The sequence below is a fragment of the Grampus griseus genome, assembly GCF_964374135.1.
Source record: "Grampus griseus genome assembly, chromosome: 2".
In the NCBI taxonomy this organism is placed as follows: domain Eukaryota; kingdom Metazoa; phylum Chordata; class Mammalia; order Artiodactyla; family Delphinidae; genus Grampus; species Grampus griseus.
In genome coordinates this window covers 142,513,911-142,525,843 of record NC_139018.1, presented here as the reverse complement: position 1 = coordinate 142,525,843, position 11,933 = coordinate 142,513,911, and the positions used below count along the sequence as shown (strand labels likewise).

Below are 11,933 nucleotides of genomic sequence, written 5' to 3'. Positions count from 1 at the left end.
GTGTACAGCTTTTTATGTCAATCATGCCTCAATAAAGTGGTTTCTTAAAAAGGGCTCCGCAGCCTTTTCTGGATTTCCAATCTACTTATGGTTTCTAATCCACTCTCCACTGCTCTCCAACAAGTCCCCTTAGGGATTTGGAAAAAGACCTGGACCCTACAGACAACTTCTTCAGCTGGCCCAAAGCCAATCTTCATGACAGAGCCTCTGCTTGGAAAGTGGGTCCAATCCTCACTGACCTCCACATCCAGCCACTCACCAAAGCTGGCCACACACCTGGCAGCAAGTGTAATGCCACCCTCATGGTTTGTGTCAGGACTCACTCCAGCATGGGCCAGTGTGATTAGGCCACCAAGAAGGTGAATGCTTCCCAAGGCCACGCGAATGGAAGGAGGTGTCCCTGCTCTGCTCCTATCTGTCCACACCTAGAGTACAGTTGTCCAGTCGTGAGCTACCGGAGCTTAAGGTAAATGGGCCCAAAGCGCATCATAAAGCCCCTGAGCTACGTAGCATGGAAGCGAGAAAATTCGAGGTCTCACAGTCAGTGCCTTCAAATCACTGACGAGTTGTCAGGTAAAAGAATAATGTGGGGCTTCCCTGGTGGCACAGTGGTTGAGAGTCTGCCTGCCGATGCAGGGGATGCGGGTTCGTGCCCCGGTCCGGGAAGATCCCACATGCCGCGGAGCGGCTGGGCCCATGAGCCATGGCCACTGAGCCTGTGCATCCGGAGCCTGTGCTCCGCAACAGGAGAGGCCACAACAGTGAGAGGTCCGCGTACCGCAAAAAAAAAAAAATAATAATAAAAAAAATAACGTGACTTGATCCATAAAATGAAAGCTGCCCGGTGGAGTTTCAGCTTTTGACTCCGGGCAAGGACCAGCTTTCTCACAGTGAGACCTGCCCAAAGGCACAAGAGTGATGATTTTCCAGACTGAGAATGACAAATACTGTATGATTTCACTTGTATGTGGTATCTAAAGAAAAATAAATAAATAAACAAAGGTAACAAAACAGAAAGATTCAGAGAACAAACAGGTAGTTGCCAGAGGGGAAGCGGGTGGGTGGAGGAGAGAAATAGGTGAGGTATAAACTTTCAGTTACAAAATAAGTGAGTCACAAGTACGAAATGTAGAGTATGGGGAATAGAGTCATTAATTGTGTAAGTTCTTTGGACGGTGATAGATGACAATTAGATTTATCATTTTGAAACGTATAGAAATATTGAAACACGCTGTTGTACACCAGGAACTAACATAGTACCGTAGGTCAATTATACTCCAAAACCAAGCAAACAAACTCATAGAAAAAGAGATCATGATCCCAGATGAGGGGGGTGAGAGCGAGTGGAAATTGGGTGAAAGCAGTCAAAAGGTACCAACTTCCAGTTATAAAATAAATAAATACTAAGGATGTAATGTACAACATGATAAAGATAAGTAACACTGCTGTACACCATACACAAAAGTTGTTAAGAGCATAAATCCTAAGAATTCGCATAACCAGGAAAATATATTTTTTTCTTGTTCTTTAAGGTTGTATCTCTATGAAATGATGGATGTTCACTAAACTTATTATGGTCATCATTTCATGATGTATGAAAGTCAAATCATTATGCTATATACCTTAAATTTATACAGTGCTGTCGGTCAATCACATCTCAATAAAACTGAGATATAAAAAAAAGAGTGATGACTTCCCAAGCTCTTCAAGGAAACGGTGGTTCCAGCATTGGTGGAGGTGCTGTTTGAACTAGATTATATTTAAACTCCCTTCTTGTGCTAAGATTCGCTAAGCCACGAAGCACCTCATCTCACTCCTCTCCTTCCTAATCCAACTGCTATCTCCTGGGTCCAGGCCCTCACCATCTCATCTTGGGTCACTGACAATTTTGCGGGGAATCAATCCTGCCTACCACCAGCAACATCCTCTTCCTAAAATATCACACTCCTTCGGGTGTTTCTCTGTTCCAAGGCCCATTCCCAACCCCGTCCAATGTTCATGATTCTTTCTACCTTTCAAATTTTTGATAATCTTCCTCCACCCCAGTGAGGTCATAAACTTTGCTCCAGGTAGACCTTTCTTTTCTCTATTTTATCAGGCTTCCACTTGGATCTTTACTAAAAAGAAAAAAAAAAAAAAATCAACACATTTCCTAGGCAGAGGGAATGGTTCAGGCAAAGGCATAAATATGTAGAAACACAAGACATATTCAGGAAACATAAGCAAAAGCGTTTGCTCTAAAATCCCACGGTCTAAAACTCCACGACACTCCATTTAGTCATCACCTCAAACATCCTCGTTCCTCTCTTTTTAATAACGGTGTTCTAGCCACTGAGACTTAAGTCCCCAAGTCTCCCCGTCCATCCTCACTCTCCAGAGATGCCCTCTGCCACCTCACGGTGTCAATTCTGTTAGGTTGAACCGCATGAAATTGTGATTAATGTAGAGCAAAATGGTCCAATATCAGCAATTTCACATGATTCAACCTAATACTTTTTCAAGGCCCTCACAACTCTCTCCTCTTCTCTCATCATCCCAGATGCTCCGCGACCTCGTGCCTCACCGTCTACCTCCCGGATCATGGCCATGGCCTCCCCACTCCAGCCTGTCCTGGCCTTTTCCCAGCCCATCTGGCTCACTACGAAAACAGTGTCCCCTGATGCCTGCAAGACACACCCCAAAACCCCCAGTCGAGCTTTCCAGGCTCTCTACCACCTAATCTGACCTGCTTTTGCAATCTTACCCTCTACTCTTCTGTTCACCTGGAACCGTCAGTGGAAGGGGCCTTCCACCCACCATGTCCAGTGATTCCCAAACCTGGCTACACAGCAGAATCTCAGGGGCAGCTTTTACTTAGTCAGCCTGTTAATCAATCCATCAGTCTAGCCTTACATTCATTTACACATGGCTTTACCATGCCTAGCACTTTAAAAAATTGCTCTAATGAATAGACTTTAATTCTAGAGAATTTCTAGGTTCACACCAACATTGAGGAAAGTACAGAGTTCCCACCTCTCCCCCGATGCCCCCACCCACCCTGCCGCACACACAGCCTCGTCCACCATCAATGTGGTACATTTGTTCCAATCAATGGACCAACACGGATGCATCATTATCAACTATAGAAAATATTTTGAATAGGTCACGTACAAAATTTCTTTAAAGATCCAAACACCACAAAAGGATATACAATGACAAGTAGGTCTCTCTCCAGCCCCTGACCCCTGACCCCCAGTCTCCCTCCCCAGAGGTCCATTCCATGTATATACAATGATACTTGTAGGTAAGTCTCGATATACAATCTGAATACAAGTGTAGCATGCTGTAGGTACTCTAATGTACCTTAACGTTTTCCTCTTAAGAATGCATATTGTTCAATAGCAACACAAATCAATCTGCTTAACTCTTTTGAACAGCACTCTGCAGAGTTGTCCAAAGTCTAGGATTTATATCTTTAACTAACCATCCCCTATTGAAGCAATAGAGGGAGCTTTTTAAATTGCAATTTCCAGGCCTCATCCCAAATGTACTGAATAAGAATTCCAAAAGGTGGACCCAGGAAGTTCTATTTCATATACATTTTCCAGGTTACTCTCATGTAGGCATCTCAAGGGACTAATATGCCAAGAAAATTGGAGATGGAAGATCCATAGTGAATTCCCTGAAGTCTCAGAGCAAAGGCAGAGTTAACAGAACAACAGCGGTGCTCCCTGAATAGGAAGAGTGGATGAATGAACAGATCTGGGAGGTACACCATAAAAGTGTGGCTGTGATAAGTAACCCCAAATATCATAGTCCTTTTTATCAAGAGAGTTTAAGTGATCATTTTCTTGCTGTACAGTTCACTGATGGTGAAGTGTCTTCTGAGTCATCGGAGGAATATTAAAGTGAGGTCATCATGGTTTTTAATGAGAAGCGTGTTTTACTGGCCTCTAAGTCCATGGGTGGTAGGTTTGGATATTTTCAGTAAGCAGTCTATTAAATTTGCTCATAACTCATTGGAGTCACTTTGGGCTGTTCTGTAAAAGCAGGAGTCTTCTGTATGTCTGCACAGGGCATGGTTAAAAGGAACTAGGTTTCCAGAAATCTCTAGTCTCCACTTCACCAAAGACTGCCTGTTGGGCAAAGCATTTAAGCTCAGTTTCTTGGGCTGTAAAATGAGGATAAAAATGATAGCCATATTATTCACTGCTTCACGGGGTGTCTGTGAGATGATTCATGTGAAAGCATTTTGAAAAGTGTAATGTCTCCTATACAAAATAAAATAATAGCATTGTATTAAAGATATGATGTCCATCAAAATGTTCAGATGTAGAAGATCTGGCCCAGACAAAATCGACCAACACCCCTCATGCTTCCGATTCTAAATTTTTTAAATTATTTTTGACCTATGAAAGTAATATAATCACATAGTAAAAAAACCCCAAAGGTCATGAGGATATTAAGTGAAAAAATAATAATGGCAAACATAAGGACTGATAGAGATAGAGAGCGCATACCATACGCCATGCATTATCCTAAATGCTCCTCAGAGCAACCCTTTGAGGTATGTTACTGTTATTATCCCCATTTCATAGATGATAAAAGTGAGGCACAGAGAAGTTTAGTAACTTTCCCAAGATACACAGCTAAGAAATGGCAGAGCCAGTTTTCTGTTATCAACCCCAAATACCAGCCTTATTCTCCAAGGATGACCACTGTTTTAACAGTTAATTGCATAACTGTATTCATTTTCTATTTGTGCATAACAAACTGCCCTAAAGCTTAGAGGCGTAAAGCAACAAACATTTATTAGTTCACTGTTTCTGTGGGTCTGGAATCAGGGTTTGGCTTAGCTGGGTATTTCTGACTCAATGTCTCTTAGGAGGCAGTCAAGATGTTGGCCAGGGCTGCAGTCTCATCTGAAGATTCAACTTGGAGAGGGTCTGTATTGGAGAGGGTCTGTATTAGAGAGGGTCTGTATCTCTCCCCAAGTTGCCTTGCCCCCCATAAAGCTTCAAGGACAATTACTACCAGCATCACCCTGGCCAGCAGGCTCAAAACCTCCTTGAGATGGAGCAAATTTGTTCATATTTCTTGGAAAGATAAGGCTTAAGAGATAAAAGCTCTGGATCTCTTAGTGCCTGATAGTCACTGACAATAATAGAGCTTTTCCCAAGAGCCAATGTTGGTAGGACTACATTTTGAGTGTGTTTTACTACAAATACGCACAGCAAAATCTCAATGGTTTCTCCCTTACGGTTGTAGAAAGGATCACAGGAGACAATCGAAAAGAAAGCGCTTTGAACATTCCATGCAAACATTAGTATTGATTGAGTGCAATCTACCACTCTTTGGTGAAGAAAAATGATTTCCTTAATTTTGACCTCCCGTGCTCACACATCAGCCTTGGCTTCCCCTGCAATATTCCTGATACCACTAGAGCTACCCCGGGTAGTGGGCAATCCCAGAGCACCACCGAGGGTCAACCTCTGTGCATTTAAATGTCAGAACAATATCACCAATTTCAAGGCAGTGAAAAGACAGCAGGGAAGACCCATTTTCTTTGTCTACATCAGGGTTTCTCACCCTGGGCTGGATGATTCTTTGTTGTGCTTTGCAGGATGTTTAAGCAGCGTCCCTGGCTGTTACCCACTAGATGCCAGCAGCACTACCCCACGTTGTCATAGCCCAAAATGTCTCCAGAGATTGTCAAATCAGGGGTGAGGGGGTTTGCAAAATCACCCCCAGTTGAGAACCAGTAGTCCACATAAAGAAAGGAAACATGGACCAATAATTCGGGGCAGAGATGTCTGTTAGCTGGTATTTTGTTGCTGCAGAAAGACGGATTTCAGATGGGTAGCAGAAAGTAGAAAGGGAAACTGCTAGTAGTTGCAAGGCATAAAAGTGGTACCTCTCATCTCTCCAGCTGGAGAACCTCCACAGCAAGCGACCACCTCCACAGTTGTCATTTGTGGGACCTGGGGGATGGGACAAAAAGCCTGCCTTGGATCAAAAGTTAATGCCATCTAATGCCACTAGTTTGTGTCCACATCCTCCGCTGGTGACAAGGGCCTGCCCTGCAGAGGAAACCAATAGTGAAAAGCTCTCTCTCCTCTCAAGAATCCTGGTTTTATTAATATATTCCAAAACGTCATGTCAACAAAGGGGACCTCTCACCGCAAAGAAACACAAGCCATCCAAGGGCGTGTCAGTAGCCTCGAAACCTGATTTTTTTTTCTCATGTTCTAAAGCAGCATATGGACCGCAAAAAAATCTCAGTGAGTAAGAGCCCATGTGAAATTCAACCAATCAAGGCTTCGATTTTTCCTCGCCTCCTCTGGAATCATTCTGCTAGAGCAGCAAAGCAAAGCTGCATCACTAAAGAAATCAGTGCGAAAAGACTCTTGGTTCTGTTCTAGGCACTTCGGAACAGCTGAAGGAAAGCGGGCATTGGACTGTAATATTGCTCCTTGCCAGGCCTCAGCTAACCTCCAGTCCTTGAGGGAGCAAAGAAGGGGGTAAACACTGCCTGGGAACTTTCCAGAGTTGAAGATGATGCCAGAAATTTCCCAAGCAGGGCCACTTCTTTCTCTCCTCCCACCCCAAAGGCCTGTCTCCTGCCTTTGCAGAGAATCATTCAAACCAAACAAATCAGGAGCTATGACGTAGGCAGTGACTAAATTTCCGGACAAATAAAAATGAATACAAAGGGGAAAAGAGGAACAGCCAATATATGTTACAGCCTACTCTTTGGACTCACCTGCTAAATGTTACCCATCAGCAGAGGTTAAAATAAAAGGCTGCCCACGTTCCAGGCAGACACCGTTCTCCAGGGGCAGCTCAGCTCAGCCTGGAAGTCGTTGGCAATCCAGCGGTATGGTCTGGTCATTCCTAAATACTCTCTAGAAGGCAGAGCTCCTGTCAAGTGAAAGCATGCAGGCTCCATCCCTTGACAAAGCCCCACAGCCAGGGAGCAGGTGTAGCCTGCCAAAAACAAACAAAAACTTCTTGCAAACAACAACAAGACAGTTAACACCTGCAGCCTGTCAACACCAGTTAGCCTGCCTGACGAGCAGAAGCCTATTAGGACCAGTGCTCAAATCTAGCCCGGTCCTCGACCAGCAGAAACTGGCATCTCTGGGCTTCCCCCAAGGAAGTGACCTTCAGTGGAAACTCAGCACAGCAAGCGCAAGCCCTCAGCCTCCTTAGACTCTTGAGGGCCCTGCTGGGTGGGATGATGACCTTCCTAGGCCCTAGGCGCTTCTGCTCCCTCCTCCATAATAATATTATTCAAATTTATTTTTGATATAACTTTCAATACTTTGATACCTTGTTTTCTTAATGTGTTAGGTAAAATTGAATAGGTTTTGGTGGGCCTGAAAATTAAGACATTGTCTTTGAATATTTTCACTTCCTTTGCTTTATTTTCTTCTAATTTTAAGAGAAATTAAACCTCTTCCTGGGACCCGAAAAGAATCACAGATCCTAGGCACTGTGCCCACACATGTCTAATGAGGAAGCTCTGATTCGGTAGATAACATGCAATTAAAAAAAAAAAAAATACTGTTACCCACGGCCTAACCATCCAACCAAACACAACCTTGGCCTCTTTTGAAAGTCCACTCTATTGATAAAGTACTGACATAATACGCCTGGAAGTTGTATCTTTCAATTTGTCACTTAAGAGTGATTCCGTATAAAGGTAGACTCCGAGAAGCTTAAAAAAAAAACAAAAAAAAATCAAGTTACCACACAAGATAGATTTTCTTCAATATTTTATTTATATAGAAATACTTAAAAAATGAAGTAGCACCATTACTTAAGTTTTACCTTTATTATGTAGAACTTTAAATGTCAGAAAAATAAAACTCTTGATACAATTTCAAATCTTGTCTCAGCAAATATAATATTAGTATTTGACCATGAGGTTAAAGGCCCTTTATCATAAAATAAAATATACTTTGTTTTTTTAAACTTTGCTCAGTAAAGTACATTTAAGCTCAAGTAACATCACCTACATATACATAAACAAGTGGTAAACAAATGTATTAAAATAGAAATACTAAAACTATAGTGGTGCAACAGAATTTTTGTAACTTGCACTGAATTCTATTTATACAAATGTTAGAAAGCATCAACAGTTCCTTTTGACATGTTTATACATTTCCGTTTTTTGTAATAATATAGAATAAAATATGCTTTATATCACTGAATAGAAAATATGCTGGGTGAAGCAGATCTAGAAGATTTGTCTGAACCTATAAAATCTCCATCCCAACAGAATACTGTTCAAAACATTACACATTTTATGGTTTGTAATTCCGTCACAATTGTGTGATTATTAAAATAATACAGTGTTCTTTGCCATAAGGCCATACTAAAATAAAAAGATTTAACCCAGCTACAAAAAAGTTCACTGAACTTAAATTAAAATACTTGTAAACATCTTTGCAATATGAAATATAATTTTTCAAGTCAAAAAAGAATAAAATACTTCAATCTGTATAATGCAATTTCTCTTTAAAACTTTTAAACGTTTTTTAATATATAAGAGATATGTTACAGTTTCTTTAACTTTAATAAAGCTGCAGTATCCTGGTTTCACAGGAACTCCTGGCCCTTCCACGAACATTCAGAAAGGATCCACTGTGTTCTATAATAAGCATCGTAGGAACCCAGCCACAAAGGGGAACACACTAAAACAGTCCACACATCCCATAGCACTATTATTATCATCTTCATCATAATAATTATTGTTCATTTTTTCCTACTTTAAGAAAATGGAAAACTTGTGGGGTTTTCTTCTTTTGGAAGCTTCCTATTAAGTACAGTGTAAAAACTATCATTACTAGAATGTCGCCGTTCCTATTATTTATAGAGCATGCATTTAAGGTGGTTCGGAGGTTTTCCAGGCTACAGTACTCTTGATGCAGATATCCTGGCAAGTTCCTTTGTTTAAAAATCGAAATTTAAAAAATGAGCGGATACTACAGCTTTCCAAGCTCCTCTTCGGATCTCAGAGTGTGAGCAGGGAGGCGGGGAGGAGAAGGTGGGGCACCAAGTAGGCAGAGAGGCGCTGGGGAGTGAGGATGGAGGGAAGCGGGTTCTCCATCCCCCGCGTGGTGCGCGCCGCCTTCAAGAAAAGATGCGGATGGCCTGAGTGACCGCGGTGTGGCAGACCGGGCATTCAGGCTCACTCTTCTCACAGATGCGGTTGGCGCACTCCATGCAAAAGAGGTTGTGGCCGCAGGGCACCAGTGCGGCGATTACTTCGCTCTCAAAGCACACGGAGCAGTCGCGGCTGCCCTTACGCCGCAACCCAGAGGAGGAGGATGAAGAGCTGGAGGAGGAGCTGGACGAGGACGAGGAGCCGGACGTGTCCGACGGCTGCAGGCCCGGCAGCTGCGCCCCAAGGCCGTTGGCATAGGCGGCGTAGGCCAGACCCCCTCCGCCCGGGTCGCTGCGCACCCGGCGAGCCAGGTGGTGCTCGCCCGCCCCCGGAGCCATGTGCAAGGGCGGGGACAGACGGGGGCAGCTGGTGCCCGGGTGCAGCCGGCGGTGCACCAGCAGCCCCAGGTTGGCGTTGGAGGGCGCGCTGGCGCCGCCCCCGGGAAAGACCACAGAGGAAGACGAAGCAGACGAAGATGCAGAGGAAGAGCAGGAAGAGGACACGGGAGCTGCAGGTCCGCCTCCCGGGGACCTCTCAAACTGGGCCCAGAGAAGTGGAGCCCCAGGCGGTGGGGCGGGAGCCGGGTCGAAGGTGGGCTGTAGCTCAGGACAGCCGTCAGGGGAAGGCACAGAAGCCTCCCCCGCCGTGTAGGTGTATCCATTGCCATTGTTGTTGTTTCCATTGTGAGCAAAGCTGAGCGCGGGGCTGGGGGGACTATAGTCCGCCAGGCGCGGGGTGGCAGCTGCACTGCCGCTGGTCCCCCCGCCGAAGTAAGAGTCTGTGGAGGCGCTGCCAAGCGAGCTGGAGCTGTCGTTGCGATAACTAGAGAAGGGCTTGCGGCCCGGAGTGGGCGTAATGCTGGGGGTGGGCTTGCTCCAGAGGCTGCCTGGGCCGGACCCGCCGGACCCATGATGCAGATCAAAGCCCACATCCGTGCCATTGGCGTGGAAGTCGTTCTCATCTGTGAGCTCAATGATGCCGCCAGTGCGCAGGGCGATGTGCGCCTCGATCTCCTCGCGAGCTCGGTCCACGTTCTCAGGCATGCCGGTCACCTCGAACACCGGCTCCTTGTCGCGGCTGGGCGTCACGATGTACGTGTGCGTCTGCTGCTGGATGCGCTTGATCGTGGCGCCCTTGGGCCCCACCACGAGCCCCACCACGCGGTAGGGCACCCGCACCTGGATGGTGGTCTGCCCCGGCAGGTTAGGCGGCCCGGGCACTGCGCCGTTGAGCGCCGTGTTCTTATTCCGCGAGGCGCGGATCATGGAGAAGTGCTCGGCGGCAGAGATGATCTCCCTCCGAGCCATGGCCACATCCTCCTTCCTGCCCGTCACAACAAAGACAGGCTCCTCCCCACGAACTGGGGTCTTGATATAAGTGTTGGTCTTCGCCCGCAGTGCTTTGATTTTACAACCTGGGAGCCAGAGTGCAGGGGAGGGAGTGGGAGAGAGAGACAGACACGCCCATTACCCCGGGGTAACCGCGGGGACCTGGGACTGCCCGCGTACGGGGCAGCGGGAAGGCAGAACGCGCGATGGGCGGAAAGGGGGCGGCTCCCTCACAGACCCCGGGCCGCTCCACGGGCTGGAAAGCGGGTTCCACCCGCGAGGCGCTCGAGGAACAGTCCGTTGGCTGCCCAGCCCTCCCCCAGTGACTGCAGTCGTCCCGAGTCAAACCCGAGAATCCCAGAAAAAGTCAGCTGGGGAGATGCCGCTGGTATCCAGCGGGACGCGCCGCCGTCCGCCCTGAAGACGAGGCAAAGGGTTCGGGGAAGGCGACCGAAGGCCGAGATCCTCCAGCGCGGGGGGGGGGGGGGACTGGTGGGAATGGGGGGCAGTCCCGGGACCCATTGTTCCTCCTCTGGGCTCCATTCCGCTTTGCAGAAATCCAGAATCCTCCTCCCATCCGATGCTCACTCCTCCTCCTCCCCCCTCCCAAAGGACCGATCAAAGGCCCCCTCCCCCAAGCATCTTATATTTAAATTCTATTTCCCGGGGTGGGCTGGGTGGGGGGCGCTAGGGGAGAAGGCAGTGATTTTCGCAGGAGAAAGTGCATCCCGCCGTGGCCGCGGCGCGGCTCTGGGAGACAGCCTGCCTGCACTTTCTTTGTCTGGGGCGCCGGCCCTTCGCGCGGCTCTTCCTCCCTCCCCAAGGCTCCCCGGCGCCGCGGATCTCGGTTCCTCTCCCGCCTTCCCCGCGGGGCGGTGGCCCGAAACCCTCTCACCTCCAGCTGCCCATCCCTGCCGGACCCACCTTGCCGCCCCACGATCTCGGCGACATGCTCGGAACTGGGCACCGGCACGCACTCGGTCATGTTCACGCTCTTCTTCCTCGGCTCGCTGTCGTACAGAGACGCGCCCTCGTCACTGTCCAGCCCCAGCAGGGAGAGCTGGTCGAGCGCGAGCTGCAGGGCTCTTTGGTCATCCAGGGTCTCTCCCCCGCCGCTGCCGCCGCCGCCGCCGCCTCCCCCGCCGCCGCCTCCCCCGCCGCCGCCGCCGCTGCCGTTGCGCTCCAGGTCTGCAAACAGCGAGCTGGGCATCGCTCGGCCGTGCGCACCGCGCCCCCGCCGGCCCTCTGCTCGGCGGCGAGAAACTGCGGCCACAAAGGCAACCGGGAAGCGAGTGGTCAGGGGCGGAGAGGCCGGCCGGCTGCAGAGGGCTCCGTTGCTCCTTTCTCGGCGCCGGGAAGAGTGGGTCGCTCCTTACGGTCCACGCCGGGCAGTGGCTGCGGGAGCCCCCGCCTGGGTCCCCACCCCAGATCTGCTGGCGGGTGGGGTGGGGGCA

General features: G+C 48.0%; 1 protein-coding gene across 1 annotated transcript; it reads right to left on the bottom strand.

Annotated features, from left to right (window-relative positions):
• Window positions 1-9,117: 9,117 nt before the first annotated feature.
• MEX3B (mex-3 RNA binding family member B) lies at window positions 9,118-11,689 on the bottom strand (the record flags this gene model as incomplete). Its single annotated transcript, XM_082648751.1, has 2 exons — window positions 9,118-10,565; window positions 11,404-11,689. 2 exons carry the CDS (start codon window positions 11,687-11,689, stop codon window positions 9,118-9,120), a joined length of 1,734 nt encoding a protein of 577 aa, XP_082504877.1.
• Window positions 11,690-11,933: the final 244 nt, after the last annotated feature.